General features: G+C 43.9%; 1 protein-coding gene across 4 annotated transcripts in view; it reads right to left on the reverse strand.

The window, feature by feature from the left end:
• TNFRSF11A (TNF receptor superfamily member 11a) overlaps nucleotides 1-22,562 on the reverse strand; it is a 257,143-nt gene that overhangs the window by 197,379 nt on the left and 37,202 nt on the right. The window contains exons 7-10 of one of the 4 annotated variants that reach the window (XR_007471697.1): nucleotides 21,332-21,445; nucleotides 18,432-18,484; nucleotides 15,633-16,362; nucleotides 1,934-3,421 (exon numbers count right to left, since the gene is read on the reverse strand). Coding sequence is in view for 3 of the 4 variants with exons in the window: in XM_033424997.2 (XP_033280888.1) it covers nucleotides 3,081-3,421; nucleotides 15,633-16,362; nucleotides 18,432-18,484; nucleotides 21,332-21,445 (1,238 nt within the window). In the remaining variant the exon portion in view is untranslated. Of the gene's footprint in view, nucleotides 1-787; nucleotides 3,422-15,632; nucleotides 16,363-18,431; nucleotides 18,485-21,331; nucleotides 21,446-22,562 lie in introns of those variants that run through there. The other 3 variants (XM_033424998.2, XM_033424997.2, XM_033424999.2) reach the window with 3 other exon arrangements.

The raw sequence follows: 22,562 nt of genomic DNA on the forward strand, positions 1-22,562 counted from the left end.
TGTATCTACCACTCTCTCAGTGTCACCCTGCAACTCTGTGTACTCACCCCTTCAATCTGGCTACCCTGTGTCTTACTTTGGCCAACAGAATGTGGCAGAAATGACAGCACACCAGTTCAAGCCTAGGTCTCAAAAAGTCTGATATGGTTTTGTTTGCTCTCAGAACCCAGGCACCACCATGAGAAGAAGGCCAGGGCAGCCTGCTGGGAGGATGAGGGACCGCATGGACAGGGTTCAGTCCAGCCAGCCTTCCCCGAGCCAGTCAGCTTGCAGACTGCACGCAGGTCAGCAAGCCCAGCTGGGCTCCTCCAGGCCTAATGAACCAACCAAGCTGAGCCAACCCACAGGGCTGGGAGCTAAATCAATGGTGATTGTTTTAAACCACTGAGTTTTGGGGTAGCTTGTTACACAGCAAGAGCCCTCTTTTCCTTTGCCATAGGAAGATTCCAATACCTCACATTCAAACCACTCTTTGTGCTTGCAGGCAGAGAGAAGAAATTAATTCTTCCTACTTCTGATAGCTGAATTACGTGTGGGTAGAAAACACTAGACTCCATTTCCGTTTCAACTCTTTCACTGCCTAGCCAACCTACATTTTAAAGAATTTTACTTATGAGATCAATGGTAGATATATTATTAAAAAAAGGCACTTTCTGTCCCAACTCTTGTTGAGGTTTCCACCAATGACACCATATAACCAACATTTGATACCACAGTACATCATAGAGATCAGAAAGACAGATCATTATTTCACAAAAAGCTTTGTTTAAACAAGCCGTGAAGAAAATTTTTTATCATCAAATATGTTTAATAATCTCTTTATCACATTCCCCAGTTTTTCATTATTGTCTTCATTTCATTCTGTTTACATTTGTCATATACATCTCTATAATACACAGACACAGACCTATATTTGCTATATACCTCCTATCATTTAATTGTTTTTGGATCAATATAGAATTAGTAGGGATCAGCATGGGAAAGAATACTACCTTTTTCTGAAAGTAGATTCTTATGTATTTATTTAGCACCTTTTATTTAAGGATCTCAAAATACTTTAACATTCACTGTAGCATCCTTATGTTATCTCTAGTTTGGGAAAATGTCAAAAATTAGTGCCTTTTTATAGGAAAGAAAAGGAAAGTATTAGTGAGATGATGACAGTCACAGTAGAAACTTGGGTCTTTAGCTCAGCCTTCTCCTTTGTGAACTATACTTTGTTTAATATGTCAAAAGGTTTAATGGCTTCTTCCATTTTTATAACATCTCTCTTTGGATGGATGTGAACTAAAAGGGCAGCACAGACAGTAAATTCCCACCAACGGATCATCCTGGCAACACAGTTATTTCCTGCAGTTTTTCATGTCAGCTAAGAAGCCCCATAAATTATAGAACCACCTCTGCTTCTCCATTAAAAGTCATAATTGATGGCTACTATTCTAGCATTTCCAAGAGACCTGCAACCGACAGGGAGAAACCAGTGATCAACAATCATTCATTCCCTTCAGCTGGGCATTTGTGGCCATTAAAGTCTGGACAGTGACTGCTATCACCACTCTTAAAACCAATCAGATCTGCAAAATTAATTTTAATGTGCTTAGATATTTTAACTTTAGTATTTGAGGAGAACAAATGCTCACTGGCCACAACAGATGAAACATCCTAGGTAATTCCTTTCACTCTGACTCACATTGTATGTTTCCTCACAAGAGCACTGATGCTAAGAGAAAAGCACCTCTATGATAAGTTTTCTTAAGTTCACAATATAAGGATTTGGGTTTTTAATGTAAACGCATGGAAAATAATAAGAATGTTTTCCACTTCTACAAGGCTAAATTACAGATACACGATTTTTTAGGAAGAAAATGGTGCCTACTGCCTAAACACATTTATGCTATTCTTGTTTAGAAAGAAAACAAATGCACAACTTTACTCTTCCTTTCTTGAACTTTCCTGGCACCTTCCTTTCACCGTGTGTGCAGGCCATCCCATGTCCTACTCATTTTCCACACCTTTTCCAGGGACACATCAAGAATAAGAATGCCAAGTGCAGCAACTTGGATTTTTGAGATTTAGTTTCCCAAGTACCTGATTGCCTCTGCTGGGAAGGGTACTACATGCACCCGGGGGAAATGAACCGTTTTGAGATGGAGTAAAGGAGGCAGACACGAATTGCAACCTAGTGCTGCCTAGAAATTGACACAAACTTAAAAAACATTCAGGGTGAAACTGGGATTTCCCCTTTTCCTTCCTTTAGAAAACTGAGAACCCAGAAAAGTTTTCGAAAGCTAAAAGTCCCTCCTCTTGTTCTCTGAGCCTCCCCCCAGGCTTCACATTTCTAGCCTTCTTCCAAAAGTGCTTAGTACAGACTCCTCACCTCTCCCCGCCCCCGCCATCACCAAAACACAGTCATCTACTTGCGAGAAGGGACCAAAAGAAAACATATAAAGAAGACCATCACCCTTAGGAGACCTTTCAAGAAAATCGTTAAATAGTAAAAAGAAAAAAGGGCGGACAGTATCAAGAGAAACGTTATGAGAGACAGTGAAATACAAATATCAAACGTGGAGGACGGGGTGGGGGAAGGGATACAGATCCAAATAGAACAGGACGGCCATTAAAAACAGATGTCGTAAAGAGACAAACTACTGACGAACTAATAATGGGAGGTGGAAGTGGAAGAAGAAAAACTAGAAGGAGGTAAAAAGTGGAGTAACAGAAGAGAGCAACGTGTACCTGTGCAATTAGTAGACACGTGACCGTGGATGGAAGTGAGTAGTAATAACAAATGTACTTCTGTTTGCTTGTTTTTAAAGTCCCCGATTCTATTTAGAACAAGATGGATAAAGAACGTCCGGTCATTTGACGCAGGTGTACCGAACGGAGGGGCTCAACAGCACACCTCTGGGGCCACGGCCCCGCCCCATCCCAGGCCCCGCCCTCAGCCTCGCCCAGGCACGGGTGCGCGGCGGCGTCCTCAGCTGGGGACGCGGCTCCCGATGTGCGCTGCGCGGAGGGAGGGCTGGAAGGCCCGCAGCTCCGCGCCCGCCCGGCTGCAACCGCAGCGGGTTCTCGGCTGCTCAGCGCCGCGTCTCGGGCGCGCCGGCCTCGGCCTCCCCCTGCTCCTGCACCGGCCGCGAGGCCTTGTCGGGCCCGGGGGCGCCTCGCTCCTGCAGCCCCGGGCCCACCTCGAGGCCGGCGCACGTGTCCGGGAAGCGCGGCCCGAGGCCGGCGAACGAGTCGCAGCACGGCGGGCTCTCCTCCTGCACCGGGCGGCCCACCGGCTCCCCCGCGCAGCCGCCCGGCCCCGCCGGACCCTCCTGCGAGTTCTGACTGACGTAGACCACGATGATGTCGCCCTTGAAATTCATCACCTGCCCGCTGGAAATAAACGTGGAGTTACTGTTTCCAGTCACATTTCCTACAAGGGGAGAGGAAGAGAGAACACGCAGAGGGTGAGTCATCAGTTCTGGGCGAGAACTTGGTCTTGTGAGAGGAAAGTTTCCCAATGCATGGAGGGGCGCTGCCGCCGCGGCCCTCTCACGGGCGGCCCTTCCTCACCCACCCGTCCCCTAAAATGCATGGGGCACTCCCCGTGGTTCCTTCCTTTGCCGTCTCACCGGGCCTGACTGAGGTGGAGGAAGGAAAAAGGGAGGGAGAGAGAAAGAAGACGAGGGAAGAGAAGCAAGACAGTGGGCCACCCTCAGGTTTTGTCGTTGGCCACAATGACCTCGGGGGACACTGGCAGGAGAGCCCGCCCGCATCGCAGAATCACAGACGGGATTCAGATGTTGCAAAAGGGTGTGCGCACGTGATGGATAACGCAGCAAACACAGCCAGTGGTTCGGCAATGGTCAAATGCATCAGGAAGGGAAGCAAAGGCTGGAGCGAAGGTTGCGGCCTGTTGGGACCCTGGAGCCCACCGCAGCCCAGCCTCCTCTCTGACCAGACTCTTTCACATCTTTTCACCCTCCCTGGAGAGGTCCCTAAGCTCAGCCCTGGTGGGCCATGGGGCCACCCGGGCTCAGTATTTAGCAGAAATTAATTTCCTTAACATTTTTTCAAACTCCTAGAAAAAAGAGAGATTCACAAGACTAAAATGGAGAAAAGCCAACCAACCAAACAAAAACAATCTTACAAATCACTCTTTCCTTCGATCCCTGGGAGGTGTTTTGTCCTCAGGGGGTTCTGTCATCACTTTTTGTGGGTGACTGGATTTAGCCAGTCTTTAATTAGTGGGCCTTTTGAAAAACAAATAGAAAGTTCAACAAATGTTAGGAAACCTACTACCTCTTATTCTCCTATGTCAAAGACTGATGCTCTACAAATGACCCAGGTGAAAATAAATGCCACAAACCAAGCAGATGCAGAAATGCCCCAACACTCAGCATCACCAGCAGAATCTTTCAGTCTGACCAGGGAAGGTGAACATAAAAACAGTGCCTCACTATTAACCTCATCTTTTTTTTTTCTTCTCTGTTGTGACAAAGCTTAATAATAACTTACACAAATAAAATCGTTTCTGTCATTACTCTCCATGAAGAGATTTCTCCCAAATGTGGAAGGCATATTTTGGATGGTCTCACTGAAATACCAACAGCATACAGGAAATACCAGGAGCCTTCCCTGCACCCACAGGGTACCTTCAGAGATCCTGAGACAAGCACAGTGGCCCATTACAGGGATTTCAATGAAAATAGAGATTTCAAATATGAGCAACAAGTTGAAAGTCACAAGGGAGGATTTGTGACTCACACTCCTTCTCCCGTTGGCAGTTGTATTGGGGGTGTTCCTAGATGGGTGGTGGCAGGGATTTATTTGCCTATTAATTCCCCCAAGTGACTTGGGCAAGTACAGCTAGTATTCCATTCACTAACTAGTCAGATTGACCCATGTTCTCCATTCCCTCTAAAATACACAGACATGATCCCACAATCCCATTCCTGGGCATATATCCAGAGAAAACTATGGTTGGAAAGGATACATGCACCCCAATGTTCATTGCAGTGCTGTTTACAAGAGCCAAGACATGGAAACAACCTAAATGTCCATCAACAGATGAATGGATAAAGAAAATCCATTGTGGTACATATATACAATGGAATATTACTCAGCCATTAAAAAGAATGAAATAATGCCATTTGCAGCAACATGGATGGACCTAGAGATTATCATACTAAGTGAAGTTAAATGAACTTGTTTACAAAACAGAAATAGACTCATAGACTTAGAAAACAAACTTAAGGTTACCAAAGGGGAAAGGTGGAGAGGGGGATAAATTGGGGGTTTGGGATTGACATATACACACTACTATATTTAAAATAGATAACCAACAGAGACCTGTATAGCATATGTAACTCTACTCAACGTTCGCAATAACCTAAATTGGAAAAGAATTTGAAAAAGAATAGATATATGTATATGTATAACTGAATCACTTTGCCGTACACCTGAAACTAACACAACATTGTGAATCAACTATCCTCCAATATAAAATAAAAATTTTTAAAAAACATAGGTGTTCATAACATCGAGCATACTCTATGCTACAGGTCTACTCTCTATTATGCCTATGTCTTTCTGCTCTCACCAGTTACCAAGTTAGTTCTTAAGTCTGTTTTTAACTAGTTGAACCTATTAGGAAATCTAATGAAATACAAGTGTACCTTGTCTTCTTGCTCTTGGGTTTATTGTGCTTTGAAAATACTGCGTTTTTTACAAGTTGAAGGTCTGTGGCAACCCTGCATTGTCAGATGATGGTTAGCATTTTTGGCAATAAAGTTTTTTTTTTGTTGTTTTGTTTTTTTTGCGGTACGCGGGCCTCTCACTGTTGGGGCCTCTCCCGTTGCGGAGCACAGGCTCCGGATGCGCAGGCTCAGCGGCCATGGCTCACGGGCCCAGCCGCTCCGCGGCATGTGGGATCTTCCCGGACCGGGGCACGAACCCGTGTCCCCTGCATCGGCAGGCGGACTCTCAACCACTGCGCCACCAGGGAAGCCCGGCAATAAAGTATTTTTAAACTGAGTATGTACATTATTTTTTTAGACATGCCATTGCACACTTAATAGACTACAGTATAGTGTAAACATAACTTTATATGCACTGGGAAACCAAAAAAATTCGTGTGACTCACTTTATTGTGGTGTTTGCTTTATTGCGGTGGTCTGGAACTGAACCTGCAGTATCTCCAAGGTCTGTCTTTATGTAAAGTTGCGAAATGTAAGTAAGTGTGAAAAAAAGGCAAATGTTTCTAAGAAAACTGAATGCTTTGCAAGGACCCAAATAAATGTGAGCCACTAAACGCAAAACAAAAGACATCAGCAAGCTGCTGGACTGGTGTGTGGTGGCGTGGACAAGGCAGCTGTTAAAAGAAGGAGTTTGCATTCAGACTTGCTACGCCTGGAAGTTAAGATGGTGTGGTTAACGTGAAAAAGGCTCAGGAAACTATATTCAGCGAACACATATGTCCCTACACTAAAAAATCAATGTGTGAATGCAAGTTATATGTTTTAAGTTTAAAAAGATGTTGAAGAGGTGAACTTGTAAATGACTTTTTCAAGTAACTCAACAACTGCTAACTGAGAGCTGATATAAGGTCTCTACTGTAGCAGCAGCAGCATGAATGAGCGTAATAACTAACACAGGAGAAGTCTTCCTAGTTGAGGGATCACTAGTTTACAGAAAAAGTCAAAGTGAGAAATCAAAAATAATATGTGTGTACCATAAACCATATTCCAATTTAAAATGTACTGTTTAAAAATAAAAAAATACCATGGTTATTTAATAAGAGCAGCAAATTTAAGTTGCTTTAAAGTATGATTTTTTCTTGGTATAATTCCTTTAGCTTTTTATTATTACAATATTGAAGAACAACATGGTTCTGTTGTTTCTCAGTATCTTGTAAACCTACACACAGGGCAGTGCTAGCCACTGCGTGATTGATTTATGGTCTTGAATTTAATATCTTTTTTGTCCTCTTCATATGGATTTATCTGTTTATGTCATGGTATATATAATTTCTCCATCATTTAAAATTTTATTTTCCAACAAATCATCATCATGCCTCCATTGTTGTTTACCTTCCTCATCAGAATCTTCAGTTTGTCTGAACTCAGATAAAAACCCATTTTTTTTTTAACCATTATCTTACACATCAAGATTTTGTGTTAAACTTTTCTTCTTAAGAATTTCATTCCAGGGGACTTCCCTGGCAGTCCAGTGGTTAAGACTCCACGCTTCCAACATAAGGGGCATGGGTTTGATCCCTGGTCAGGGAACTAAGATCCCACATGCCATGCAGCCAAAAAACCAAAAAAAAAAAAAGAAATTTCATTCCATGCCTTTACCTCATGGTCAACAATATATTTTTGATATATTCTATAGGATCGATATCCTTATTTTCTATTTTTTTTTCCAAAATGGAACTCAAACCCTTTTTCCTAAGAAATATATTTAAACATTTCATAATTCTTCGATCCACAGACTGGATCAAGAATACTATTCTTGCGGGGGGCACAGTAGGGAGGGGAGGACCAAAAAAAGGCCTTTCAACTCCTGACGAATAGGATGTAAAGAAAAGCTACCTAGAAAGAGTATGAGATTCTCAATTTTATTCTTCATGTGTTTCTTCATCGAAAGTACAATTAATGACAAAAACTACCTTCGATCAAGTCCAAGTCTGTTCCATTCACACTGACTTTTATGAGAGTAGTAAACTGGTACAGACAAAACTTTAAAAAGCTCTACTTATTTGCCAGTAACAGTAAGTGACAGCAGAGCCATCTTCAGGGGCATGTGACTTGTGCAGTCGCACAGGGCCCTGTGCTCAGAAGGGCCCCGTGCTTGTTTAATGTTCTGTTGTCATCATCTTGAAATTCTTACTAATTTTTGCACAAGGGGCTTCATATATTCACTTTTCACTGGGCTCTGGAAACTTTGTAGCAGATGGCAGACAGCTATAAGGAGTGCTGCTCTGTTTCCCCCTCCCCCCCTCACTGATACTCTAATTTAATGCTACTCTTTTTGGAGGTAACATCTTATAAGTTGGACATGTTTCAATATTGCAGACACATTTGCCGATCTAATTTTCTCTACTGATAGAGAACTCAACGTTCGGTAAAACTCTGAGTTGCAGAGGCTACCCACCGGTGCTCCTAAAACGTGGACTCTATGATATGTTTCCCTGGTGTTCAAGCCACTTGCCACCTGCTATAAAACTTTCAACACCCACTTTCTGATAGAGAACTGAGGCTTGTCCCTTTGAGAAAAGGTCTGCTGACTGTATCAGTTATACCTGTCAGGCTTTGCCTCCGATCTCGTTTTGGTTTCTTTAAAGTGAAATGAGAACCAAGCCAGCTGCCAAGCAGTCTAAGTGCAGAATCCTTCTAGAGTTTTATTGCCTCAATCTTTCATCACCTCACCCTCTCAACTTCAACAGCAAAAAGATTTTAGCAGCTCATTCTCTGAATCTTCCTGAAGCACTTAATAGTTTCATAGAAATAATTCTCATGCTTATCAACTTCATTTTTTCTTTTTTAACCAGTTAATGCAACAGTTAAAGTTTTAAATTACAACAGGATCAGCTCACACTCATAAGACTGGGCGGATCTATGGATTTTAGTAAGCGCGGCCATTCTCTGGGTGGGAGCAGAAGGTCCGGGGTGTCCTAGAGTGACCCATTAGTTGTGAGTAATCAGTGTGCTGTCGGCTTCCGTCAGGTCACTCTACAGAGGTTAGGGGGATGTAGGCTAATCTATGGTTAAGTGAAGCTAGATTAAGATTAAGCTAGATCGCTATTATAATACTAATAGTGATGGAACACCTCAAATCCAGAATTTACTGCGTGCTCCCTCTGTGCCAGGCTGGCTGCATTACAAACACCAGCTCGCAGTTCCTCCGCATGTGAGCATTCCAGGCTTGCTTCTTTTTCCCCCTCTACTGACTGACATGGCTTCAGGGATGAAAACTGTCCAGGCTTCTTTCTCCAGCCTCATCACAATACAGACTCACCTGCAAGTAATCTACTAACATCCATGGCATCCTAGTCTCACCTGTCTCAACTTCAATAGCAAAGAGGTTTTAGCAGCTTAGAGTGGTGTTTCACTCTCTGAAGAGCATGACTGGTGACTAAAAGGGTGGTGGTTTCAGTGGCTGCCCGAGTACAGGAGGGACAGAAATGGGGTTGGGACAGAGGAGAGTGCAGGACCCTGAAAGCTCTGGTCCTGCCCTGGCTCGGCCTCCACTAGCTGTGGAGTTGGGACAAACTACTTAACAACTCGGTCTGCTCTTTATGAAATGAGCATCAATTTTCAAGCCCAGCTAGCCTGGCAGCGTGCAGCCGCCCAGAGCAGGCATATGATAAATGAATGAATAAATGAATGTGTGAATAGCCAGCAGGATGGCATAGGGTCAAACGAGACAGTGGATTTGAAAATGCTTGGGAAATAGTACAGAATTTCTCACAGGTGCAATGCTGGCATTATTACTCCCAGAATGTAATGTTTGTGCTCATGCAACTCCCCAGGAAACGAGATTCAGGAAACGTACTGAGCGGTCATGTTATCTTTCCATCCCTGTCTTGTTGAAGGACTTCAAAATACCTTGAAGACTGAAAGGGCACTTACCTCTAGCAATCTAACCAACTTTTATTTTCTTTGCTGAAATAATCCATCATTCTGACTGTCTCTGGTTTGAACACTCATCTATGTAATTCTACACAAATCCCCCACCATCTCATTTCTCATCGTGCAAGTCAGCAGCTAGTTGAATGTAGCACTAGAGTAGGTCAAGGTTTTGAATGAATTGGTAATATCCTTACCCTGTATTACGCCTCAGTCCTGAACTGTCCTTGTTTACAAACAATAGTTCCTTGAAATCAGCTTTCTGCCTTTCAGAGGGTTTTACACGGTTGTGTGAACGGACCTGAGAGGGCAAGGCCCTGGGATGGCAAGTCAAAAGGACCCCATGTCAGCAAGGTGGGTGCTGCGGGCCCCCTCATCAGCATGGTTGCCGGGGTTTCCGCAGTTGGTACATGCCCGGAAGGGGTAGCCCTCTCCACTGAGAGCCAAGGAAACCCCAGGACGTTCTGATGTCAGGGGAGACCTTCTCCCTTGCTGGTGGCTGGTTAAGGGGGGAATGTGGAAAGGGAGGGATGGGGTGCATGAGGCTTGTCCAAGATGCCTTAAGAAGGCTCAAGGCTTTCATCGGTCCCATTAGTCCACAGACCTCTGGGAATACAAGCAAAGCCAGGCCCGTCACTTCCCTCTTCCCTACTCTCCGGAGCTGGCTTTCCGCCAGCTTTCCCCAGCAAGCTGCCTCTGGCATTTATTTTAGTTTTATTTTACTTTCAAAAAAAGATGGGGTTGGAGGCATGTGGAAGAAAGAGCTTTCCTTTCAAAAGAACCGGTGACAGTGAAAACAGTAACTTCCTGAGACAACTGGCAGAAGAAAGGGGACTCAGAGGTCAAAGTAGCCATCACCTCCTGCACAGACACTAGCGCCCCTTCCCATGGAATCTTCTGGGCCTGGCCTGGCCACTGCCCTGCGCTCAGCCTGAGGAGCCAATGATCCCAGCCCGAGTTTGCCCTTATTCTACAGCACACTGAGGATTCCCCAGCACATGGTAAACAAATGAAATCAGCAACATTGGCACTGATTTATGGGGAGACAGTGCCATGGTTGAAGGCAAAGGCTTCAGAATCAGAGAGCTGAGTCATGGTTTCATCGCTGACTCGCTGTGTGGTCCTGGGCGAGGAACTTGCCCATAGGATTCCTGTGAGGAAGTGGGAAGGTAATACCTACACGAAGCACTTAGCCAGCACCTGGTAACTAATACCTATAATGTCATTGATAAAAATGCAACCTTCAGGATGTCAGAACAGGTTTAATGTGTCTCTGAACACAAGGGGATTGATAGACTTCTATGTGAAGGCTACCCAAAAGGATGATTTGAGAATTAGCATGACATGAGGGTTTTTATTAAATTAGAAAATCTGAAGAGTTTCTAACATTTAAAATGGGTTGGTTGGCTTAACATTAATATTTAACGTGACTTACCTGGAAGAATTTTCAGGTCACTTGAGAGAGTTAAAAATAGCATTTTAAGTCAACAGAAACAATGAATAAATGAAGTATCTCATAATGACCAGAAAGATGTTTATAGTTTGCTAAGTCCCTGCTTTGCATACAGGCCCCGTGGAATCCCTATTTCTCCGGCAGAGAGAACAAAATTCCTTTTAAGAACTCAATCCTTGACACAATTTACATTTTTTAAGCAAGGTAATGCATACTTGTCTTCTCAAAGGCTTATTATGTTGTTTAAAATGTACGTATGAATATTAAATCACAAGAACTATAGCAAATAATACCACCCAATTGTCATGTAGATTTTCTTCCAAGGAAAAGAACTAAAAATATACACAAATCCACTCAAATTACCCAGGCTATATTGGGTTCTTTTGGAATTTTTTAAAAACTTATTTTATATTTAACCCATATGCTTCTCATGTGATTTTCCTTTTTATGGAAATGCAAGATCTGTTTCAGGCATTTGGAAGAAACTGGGTCTATGATGATATGGGAAGGGAAACAGTATTTAATAGTTCCATTCTGAATCATGCTTGAAAATTACTTAGAATGGCTGACAAATGAAACCCTTCCAAAATTAGAAGAGAAGGAAGGGAAGTAGGGCTAAACTAAAAGATATAGTGAACAAATTTTTCTTATATTTTGAAATAATGCATTGACCTTTAGCATCAATGAATGCTGAATTTTATTACCAAATAACTGAATTAAAAATATTTTTAACTTATAGAATCTGTGAGCTAATACCTGCCCTTATGATACTTAGCTAAAAGTCAAACACAAGTTAGTGGATGGCATTGCAACAGGAGAGAGAAGAAAGTTAGAAACAGAGGACTGTCCTTTGCTCAGGGGGTGGGGAGGAAGGGGAAGAAAACTGAGGTAAGAGAACGTTTATCTGTCTTTCAGGATGGAAGTGGATGGTCAAGAATAGTCATTTCAGGACGGGGTGGGGCCCAGGGATGGGAGACCAAGGGTGGGGGACGTGGGAGTCAGGCATGTACCCTAATCCTCCAGTGCCCTTGGCTCCCAGGCATTAGCCTAGGTACGTCTATGCCACTTGGATGGACCAGCGCATCCTTTTTTCTGCCATCTCTGCCTCCTCTGCCCAGGACACCTAAGTCTGCCCAGGACAGCTAGCAGCCATCCTTCCATCCCCTACCTGGCCCCCTGCTCCCCTGAACAGACCGAAGAGGTAGGAGGCTGAGAGTGAGTTAGGGAACAAACAGGAAGCTATGGGCTCTTATCCCTTTAGTTATTCATGACTGGATGGATGGAGGAATGAATGAATGAATGAATGAGCTTATGAACATTTATTTATTTATACTGTGAATAAGCTGCCATGGGAGAGACTAGAAAGATCGGGAGTGGTGAAGGTCACGGCAATTCCTACCAACTAACTGTTCGTGGCTGCCTGAAGATGGCTGTTGATAAAGGTATGAGTGTGCTGGGCTCGGTGAGAAAGATGCCAAGACGAATTACAAGGGGCTGCCGAGGGCATGGAAGGGGAGAGTGGCCACCCAGGCAGCCAACGTGCATCCCTGGTTTAGGAAGCAGCATTTGAGCTGGGACTTGAAGGTCAGGAGGAGCTGGGTGCTCTGGAAAAGGGGACCATGCAGGCCACACCTGGGGAGGCCTGTTACAGTGCAGAAGCCGGAAAGTGAGAGATTCCCACTAAAAATGGCTGAGGCTGGCGTTGGCCAGACTTAGGTGGGTGAGCAGGTGAAGAGGCTGCAGGTTAGGGGGGCTGGCCATGGAGGGCATTGCTTTCTCAAATTATTGATTCTTTTTGTGTTGTCCATTCCCTAGCACCAATCCCTACTTGTTTTCCAAGCTTTTCCAAGTCTCTGTGTCTCAGTGGACCCTCAATAAAGACTTGATAGAGAATCATGTAGCTGGTGCTCATGAAGAATCGTTGTGGGCCCTGGGAACAAACACCTCTCTCCAGTTCAGAATGTCTGAACCAATTAAGTGATCTCAGGAGCCAGAAGCAAGTCACAGGCCAACTAGTGATACATTAATCATAAGAAGTTGTTTCTTCACGTGACATCATTTTCTAGACACAGAATTCTCCAAACTCCAGGTGAAAGGGCTTATAACCAAGGTAACCACCGTCATGTCATCAGGATAATTTAAGACGTAAATCAAGACATGGTTACGCAAAACAAAACCACAAGTATGTTTTCCCCTTTCATTGGTTTTTACTGATAACCCTCCTTGTGCTTTAAGAGCTGTGACACTGCTAACACCGACTTAGCGTCAGGTATTATTTTTGAAAGATAGGCTCGTGGAGCTGTTTGAAGAACAATCATCCTCTTCAAAAGGAAGCTGGGTGCAAAGGAGATACTTTTCCCTACTTAGGTGGCGCCCAACCCTGTCATTTCTGCAGAAACCACTTGATTTGGTTGTAAGTTTTTTTCGTCTTAAATACTCACATATAAAAATCCAAAAGCCAATAAAAAGGTCACCTTCCTCAAGTCCTGAGAGCACAGTGGCTTTCAGGAGATCATGTAGAATTAACCCCACCCAAGCTCCATCCTCTTTCACACATTTTATAGAAGATAAACTATGACCAAAAAAAAGCAATAATGAGAAGGTGCTATTTTGACCAGGAATCAGAAGGCCTGTTTATGTAGAAGTAATTATGGAGAGACCTGCACAGCCTCAAAAATCAGCCTGGCGGCTGCTACTCCTCAGGCGAACATGAATTTGGCCCCCTTGCTGGCAACTCTCTACGGGTGTTTTACACGGCTGAGCACCAGATCAAGACAGGAAAAGCAGTGTCAACTTTTTGCAAATTAATACCACTTAGTTGATGACACGCTTTTTTTTTTTTTTTCTTCTTCTTTCCATGCCTAGATGTTTAGTGCTGGAGAAAAAAAAAAAGATAAAAAAAGCAGAGATGGGCACTGCTTTAACTCCTTATAGGAGAGCTCGGATCCGCCTTTTTGGTTTCCTGACACAACGAAAAAATTGATCTCCTTCACTTTGGCCAGTGCTGTTCTTCCAAGAACTGCTGCTGCCTTTCACACAGCAGCAAACATCACCTTCCTGATGTTAGCAACTGAAAAACAGGTCTGTCCCCTGGCAGCGTCACAAGACGTGGCAGCTGCCAAACTGAGGTTCCGCCTCCGTCCTCCCCACACCCCCAAATACTCGTGTTCTCTCTGTGTGTGCAACCGGTGGGAAGAAAATTAACCCGTAGAAAAGAAAGAGAACAATACAAACGAACCATAGAGCCAAACTTTTAGACACGGAAATTACTTAAAATCTTTGAAAAAATAAGTTGCGGTCTTCTGGAGGAAAAACACATCAGTTCTTTGGAAAATATCCCCAAGCCCACCTCCTCCTTTCAGTTGGACTGAGAACTGAGAGAGAATTTACACCTCAGTGAATCTGTGTAGTTCCGGCAAAACCACAGACCTTGGAGAACAGATTCAAATTCATTGTTCTACCCAATAAGGCAGGAGCCACCATTAGCATGGGGCAAAACAGTCTCCATTTAGGGCCCGACTGAGCTACCTCACGGTTATAAAATAATTCAAAGACCAGCTGCTAGACCTGGTGGCGGTCTAACTACAGAGGCAGGAAAGAAAAAGAAAAAGCATCCCAGGATAAAGGTGGTCCATGAACGGGCTTTGTGGTTTTAGAGTTTGGGAGGATTCTGTGAAGCCCCTTAAATAGTACATATGCATATATCCATTTTTCTGGAGAGAGGGTCTATAGCTTTCAGAAAATTCTCAGAGATCCCTGACCACCCCCTTCCCATAATACAGCAAATAATCCCCAAAACCAGAGAAAGCTCTCACCATCAGCAGAAAAGTTCCCTGTAACTACATAATAAAACAGAGGTTTGTTCTACCTTCGCAGAAAAGTTATAATATTACAACTGGTGGGCTATTCACGCTCAAGCAGTGGTGCAGCAATAAATCTCTATAAAGATTTTAAATTGTAAAGCCATCCTCCTGGTTCCATAAATATATCCTATGCAGTGTTTATAAAAGGGGCTTCTCATAAAAAGCATCAAAGGACAGCCACTGCCTCATTAATTTGGCCCAGAATCAACAAGCTACACTCAATAAATATTAATTAATCAACGATTAACTAAAGAATTTTGTTTCTTGTCCTGAAATTTATAAGAGCTTTTTTAGGGGGAAATTTGAGGCCTAGGTCTCTTTAAAGAAAAAACCCAAACCCGGAAATCTGAGGGAACGCCTTGCCTTCAGCCAGTCCTGTGGTCAATGTTGGCATTGTCTTCAGGGGTCAATGCGGGGATTTGAGGTCTAATCCCATTGTGAGAAGCCTGAATGCAAAAGGGCATGGGGCACGTATAAACCAAGAGAGAGAGCCCCAGGGGTACAATCCACAAACCCAACATGTAGACTGACTCAAAACTCAGCCTGTAAAGAGGCTTATCAGGAGGAAATGCTCGAGCTGAACTTTTCCCACGTTAGCGTCCCTCTTTCCTGAACGGCACATGACACGTGTCCCCAGATACTGCACAGAGACCAGGCCTTTTTGCTCAGAAGGGAGAAAGCAGCAGAGTCACTTACCTGATGCAGGGGGCTGCTCGCTGGAAGGGCCTCCAGCGCCAGGACCTCCCCTCGTGGAGCTGGGAAGCCGTGCTTCAGCCCCATCAGCTGCTTCGGGAGGAAGGCCCATGCCATAGGCGCTCTGGGGCAAGGGTCCACTTTGGGGGCAACCCATCAGGGGTTCCCGGTCCTCCCCGGCAGGGCTCCTGCAGCCTGCACAGCCATCTGCAGAGTTGGAGCTGGCTGCCCAGTGGGGGCAATTGCCACCCTCCACTTCTCTTTGCAAGTACTTTTCGGAGGACATAGGAATCCAGTCAGTCCTGCACAGAGGCTCAGCGAAGTGGCAGCTTTCGGAATCCACCAAGCTCTCTGTCCCAGTGAAGCACTGGCTTAGACTGTCATTCTCTCCCACCTCCAGGGGTTCAGGGAAAGGCGGTATGGATGTGCTTCCAGGCTGAGTGAAGAATAATATAGAGTCTGGGGTCCGGGGGGGCCTGTCCACATATTCGTCTTCCGTGGGAATCTGCCTGAAGGGGTCCCCCTCAATCTCGCTGACCAGGGTGAGCATCCCGGCATCTTCTCCCGGCACACAGGGACCGCCACCTGCACACGCACCTCCACTGTCAGGACAGCACATATCTTCAGAAAACATCTTCTGTTCCAGAGTCAGCAGTAAGACACCCTCACAGATTTCACGCTGACTAGGGGCTTCCACACGAGTGCAGCTAAGATTGCTGCCTGAGGACTCCTGCTGATTTGAATTCAGAAGGCAGAGCATTAATCCAGCGACGTTAGAACACGGGGCTGCTAAACGTGGCTGAAAATGGTGCTTAGAGTAATTATTTCCACCATAACAAGTACAGATGGAATACTCACTATGTCGCTTTATTTGGGTTATTTAAGATTAGGGGGTGGGGAGAACCCTCAGATAGAGTACAACCAGAATCAGATGAATCTAACTGCATTTCCAATGGGATAGCATGTTTACACTGAAGCCAGGGGGAGAGCGGACCCAAATAACTTTAGAACACAGGATTTTGTCTATACCCTCAATCTAAATTTTTAAAAAACCCTGTAAACAAATATTGAACTCTGGTTAGTAGCTTTGCTTTTCGCCGTGGTACGGCTTAGGGATTCTGGAACCGAGTAAATATACTGAGAATAATCGGAGCTGGGTTTCTTACTGGTGGAGAAGGGAAGATTCAAATACAGCTAAAGAAAGACTACAATAAATCCTGTAGTGTTGGGACCAGAATCGGAGAAATCAGTATGAGCTCAAGGTTTACAGTTTGTATGTCTTTAGGGACTTCCCTGGTGGCACAGTGGTTAAGAATCCGCCTGCCAATGCAGTGGACACAGGTTTGAGCCCTGGTCCGGGAAGATCCCACATGCCACAGAGCAACTAAGCCCGTGCGCCACAACTACTGAGGTCGCAAGCCACAAGTACTGACGGCCGCGTGCCTAGAGCCCGTGCTCCGCAACAAGAGAAGCCACCACAATGAGAAGCCTGAGCACCGCAACGAAGAGTAGCCCCCCCTCGCCGCAACTAGAGAAAGCTTGCATGCAGCAACGAAGACCCAACACAGCCAAAAATAAAAAAAATAAATTTAAAAAATGTATATATCTTTATACCTAAGAACCTAGACCTAAAGGATATAATGGGATAATTAATGAAATTTTAAGATCAAATGTAAATTATTGATATATAATAGTATTGTACCACTACTAAATTTTTTGATTTTGATAAAGGTACTATGGTTATATAAGAGAATGTCCTGGTTCTTAAGAAATTCACATGAGTATTTAAGGGTAGAGGAACATGATGTCTGCCACACACTCTAAAATGGTTCAAGAGGGCTTCCCTGGTAGCACAGTGGTTAAGAATCCACCTGCCAATGCAGGGGACACAGGTTCGAGCCCTGGTCCGGGAAGATCCCACATGCCGCGGAGCAAGTAAGTCCATGCGCCACAGCTACTGAGACTGTGCTCTAGAGCCCGTGAGCAACAGCTCCTGAAGCCCGCACGCCTAGAGCCCGTGCTCTGCAACAAGAGAATCCACCGCAATGAGAAGGCCGTGCACCGCAACGAAGAGTAGCCCCCACTAGCCATAACTAGAGAAAGCCGTGCGCAGCAACAAAGACCCAACGCAGCCAAAAAATAAATTAATTAAATAAATAAACTTTAAAAAAATGGTTCAAGAGAAAAAATATACATATGCATATACAAACGTACAGATAGCAAATAATAAAGCAATGTGAAAATATAAACAATCGGTGGATCTGAGTATAGGGCAGGTGGAAGTTTTTTGTACTATCTCACTGCTTTCCTACAATTCTAAAGTTATACCAAAATTAAAAGCCACCAAAATAACTACAGAGTACAGGAATGTGACTGCTCTTCCCTCCTAGGAATCTGTCCTAGGCAATAGAGATTGGCACTAAAATAATAATATAAATAATACATGGGCAGAGAGATGACAGAAATGGAATGAAATACAAAGAAAACAGCATTTAGGATGAGCACTGACTTGGGCTTTGGGTTACTCTGTGGGGATCAATCCTGGGATTTGAGGTTCCATCCTCTCAACGAAGTACCCATTCACAATTTGACTCAATATTTGACTAATAATAGTTATATCAGCCAATTTTTTTTTTTTTTTTGGCCTCGTGCACTCGGCTTTATGGGATCTTAGTTCCCCGACCAGGCATGGAACCCGGGCCCTGACAGTGAAAGCGCCGAGTCCTAACCACTGGACCATCAGGGAATTCCCCCAAATTGTTAACAGTACTTAAAGGAGGCACTTAAGACTTTTAAATTTACCTTATTTCCACTTAGGCGGCCGCAAGCTTCATTGACCCAGTGCCACAAATTAGCTAGAAAAACAAAGTAAGGATAAGCGCTTCATATTATTTCCTATTTCTAATTCAGTATTATTGACCACTATGTCAGATCAATATTGTCTTTAAACAAAATCGTCTGCAAATCTGAGAGTGAAACATTTAAAAGAAAATCAACCAATTTAAAGACTAAAGCCATCTTCCTCCTCCTATTAAACACAGAAATTTTTGATCTATGTAAAGCCAAACATGATGCCCTGATGTTCCATTGAATACCTTCAGGCACATCTGAGGGCTGTCAGAGCTGCTGTTTTGACTATAGACATTCTCATGCCCTTAGCAATTTTTCTTTGACTATTAGGGACCCTGTTAGGTATTGTAGGGGAACAAAGGTGACGTGGGTCTAGGGGACTTAGCACAAATATATGTATGATAAAAGTAAAGTGCATGCCAGAATGCTGTGTCAGGCCCCACTGAATTCCAGCGGGCCCCAAATCCTTTTCCCCTACACCCTGCTGCTTCTCAGAAGAAAGAAGAATATGTTCTGTGGCATGTACAAAGTATATCTTCCTTAACTTTTTAAAATAGAACTGATGAAACTTAAAAGGTCAAATCTATGAATTAAAAAAATCTATGAATGTATATAATACAAAGATAAAATTTTTTCCCACCTCCACTGAATATCTGATGTTGAATTCACTATAAAGACTAAAGCTAAGAGGTGGTCCATTTTCCACTGGATGATAATGACGTCATCATAATAGGTAATGATGCCTCTATGTGACCTTGCCTGGTCTATTTAACCTCTCTGAGCCTCAGTTTCCACATCATAAAACGGGGGAAATAATAATGCCTCCCTCTCAGTGCTGCTGTGGAGACTTAGGACACATAAAATATGGAGAGCAGTGTTGGCACATGATAAATATTTAATATGTCAGTTACGACTATCATCATTATTATTTGTGCTTATTTTCTATCACTTTAAAATTATATAAAAATAAAGATACTCCAAATAAAAGGAAAGTTGCAGCTCTTTCCTTTTAGGGATCAGGACTAGACAATTACAGATGATACTAAAAATAACATTTGTACACAGAGGTGGTAATTACTCATAACTACTATGATAATCTCTCTCCTGGTTGATTGCAAAAGCCCTCCTTACTGGTGGGTCTGCATCCACTCTTTCTGTACCCCCCAAATTTGTTTTAATTACTAAAATAGCCAAATACGAAAACCACAGGGTTGTTCTGCCTCCCTCTGCTCAGGATGGGAGCACATTTCTTAGCAGTTTCATGTCACACTGGTTCTGACTTTCTGCTCCAGCTGCGCTAACCTTCCAATCCCCCCAACTTGCTCTGCTCCCTCCAATCATGCAATTCTCTTTGCATGGAATGCTTTTGATTCTCCTTAGCTCCCCTTGGGCTAGTTCATTGCAACTTGTCTTTCAGATCTCAGGTCCCCTGCCTCCACCCTGGGAGGCCCTGGCCGAAATTGAGCCTGGACAGACAACTCTGTCACCCCTGGAGCTCTTGCACCTCCCTTTCCACACTCAGCCTCATTCTATGGGCCAATCCCTGCCTTGCTCACAGAGAAGCTTCTTCCATGAGGGCACTGGCTCTGTTTGTGTTGCTCAGTATTGAGACCCCAGTGTCTGTTCAGTCCCTGGTGGCCAAAAAACATGTGTTGAATGAAGGGATGAAAAGAAAGCTGACAGTCACACATCCCGACTCAGTGACGGGCAGGCCCATTGCCTTTGCCATTGGTAAGATATGGCCAAAAGAGATTATCACAGAGAAAAAAACTAAAGAATAAAATACTGGGAGTCTGTTTATCTCATGAAAACATGGCTATATGAGTGAGCAATCCATCAGCATCTCTGAAAATGCATTATTCAAATCCCCAGTTCCGATGCTGGGGAGGTGACGTTGCATTAAATAACAATATTCAATAATGATAGACTTTTTAAAAAGTTAATTCTAACTTTTCCTCTTCAAATACTCTCTGCTTAACACTGGCATCGTCAGTCACCATCTTCCCTCTTTAATCTTTTGATTGCCCAGTGTTACATTAGGCAATGGAATGTTAATGCAAATACTAAGATATGCAGGATTTCATGAAGTCTATGGATGTGACTGTGAGAGAACTGATGGAATCACAGCAAAGCAGAGGTGGACAAAACAAGTGAGCAACTGAAAATGGGAAAGGATGGTGAGACCACAGGTGCTTCAAAAGACAATGATGTGCACTAGGTTTAGGAAATGTAGTGAAGCCTTGAACAGTTTCTTAAAAATTATACTTTGTAGCTTTGTAGTATAAAGTCAAACAGGATGTGATGTTAAAAGACACTATCAAACAATTTTTTTTGTGTGGAAAAACTATTCCCAATAAACAAGATGACACTTGATTATTCATTCTAAGAATGAGCACCTGCATTTTACTGAATATAAGACCACTTATTTTCAGAATTTTAAATTCACCTATCAGGGTAACACCCCAGTCAAAACTTTCCATCTGTCATTTACCTGAACATTTTGTCTCTGTTTTAATTAAGTAATTAATTAAATTTAAGTAATTAAAAATGTTTGTGTTCTAGGATAAATGCAACCTCTATATATCTGACACTATATAATCTATACAACAGTCATTGGTTTCCTGCACCTAGAATATTTTTGTTTGCATATACATAAACAGGCACAATGGATTTTTGTTCGTTTGTTTGTTTTGCCAGAGAACAACGAATTAGGTATAAAGCGTGTGTCACCTTAGTTTAAACAGATCACCAGAGGCAGTCGGAGGGCAATATACGCCTCTTCAAAGCATACACCTAGAAATGTATCTATTGGCTTTAAGATTCATTTTCAAAACCCACCATAGACACAATACCTGTTAGTGCTTTCCCTTTTTTCCTATAGTAAACACCAAAGATGACAGCAGCAACTAATGCCACAGATATGAAGAGAAGCAGAATAATTAAACTGGGCAAGTAAATCTGTGGTTCTGTGTTGGAAGAAAACGAGAAAAATGGCATTAAAGATTGTTTATTTTTACTTTCTCCATTTAAAAACATAACCCTGGGCTTCCCTGGTGGCGCAGTGGTTGAGAGTCCGCCTGCCGATGCAGGGGATGCTGGTTCGTGCCCCGGTCCGGGAAGATCCCACATGCCACGGAGCGGCTGGGCCCGTGAGCCATGGCCGCTGAGCCTGCGCGTCCGAAGCCTGTGCTCCGCAACGGGAGAGGCCACAACAGTGAGAGGGCCGCATAACCACCCCCCCCCCAAAAAAACAACAACCCCCCCCCCAAAAAACCCATAACCCTTTCAATCAAACCCCAGAATCAAGGGTGTTGGTGTGAAATAAGAACAACAGGAAGGTCCCCGGCCCTGACTGTAGGTTTGTCAGGAAGAGCTCCCGCTCAGAAGGGTGAAATCGACAATGCAGCCCGGTCCTGCCGGCTGCCATAGCTCTGAGGGGCCAGCCCAGGACCATATTTAAATGCTTCTACTTTAGAACAACTCTAATAGGGACGAGCACACCATCCATCATCTTTGTTTACCTACAGAACACTTCACTCTGTCTAGGTGGATGGGCCCTGGAGGCAAAAGGAAGCCCCTTATCAAATCTCTTTCCAAATAACATGGCACCAGGGTTTTTCTGGTCATGAGAACAGAACCACAGCCATCCTGCAAAGTGTTTCAGGTACTTCATCTACAACACAGTGTGGACTCAACCATTTGTTTCATCTCCCCTTGATCACTTAAATGCTAGTACCTTTATATTATAAGCTCTTGGTTTACATGACCTGGTTTCCGGACTCTTGCTTTTCCTCTCCTTCTGTCTTTTTTTTTTTTTGGCTGCATTGCTGCTGCACGCGGGCTTTCTCTAGTTGCGGCGAGCGGGGGCTACTCTTCGTTGCAGTGCGTGGGCTTCTCATTGCCGTGGCTTCTCTTGTTGCAGAGCTTGGGCTCTAGGTGCACAGGCTTCAGTAGTTGTGGCACACGGGCTCAGCAGCTGTGGCTCACAGGCTCTAGAGTGCAGGCTCAGTAGTTGTGGCGCACGGGCTTAGTTGCTCCGTGGTATGTGGGATCTTCCCGGACCAGGCTTGAACCCGTGTCCCC

Source organism: Orcinus orca, chromosome 15 (genome assembly GCF_937001465.1).
Source record: "Orcinus orca chromosome 15, mOrcOrc1.1, whole genome shotgun sequence".
In the NCBI taxonomy this organism is placed as follows: domain Eukaryota; kingdom Metazoa; phylum Chordata; class Mammalia; order Artiodactyla; family Delphinidae; genus Orcinus; species Orcinus orca.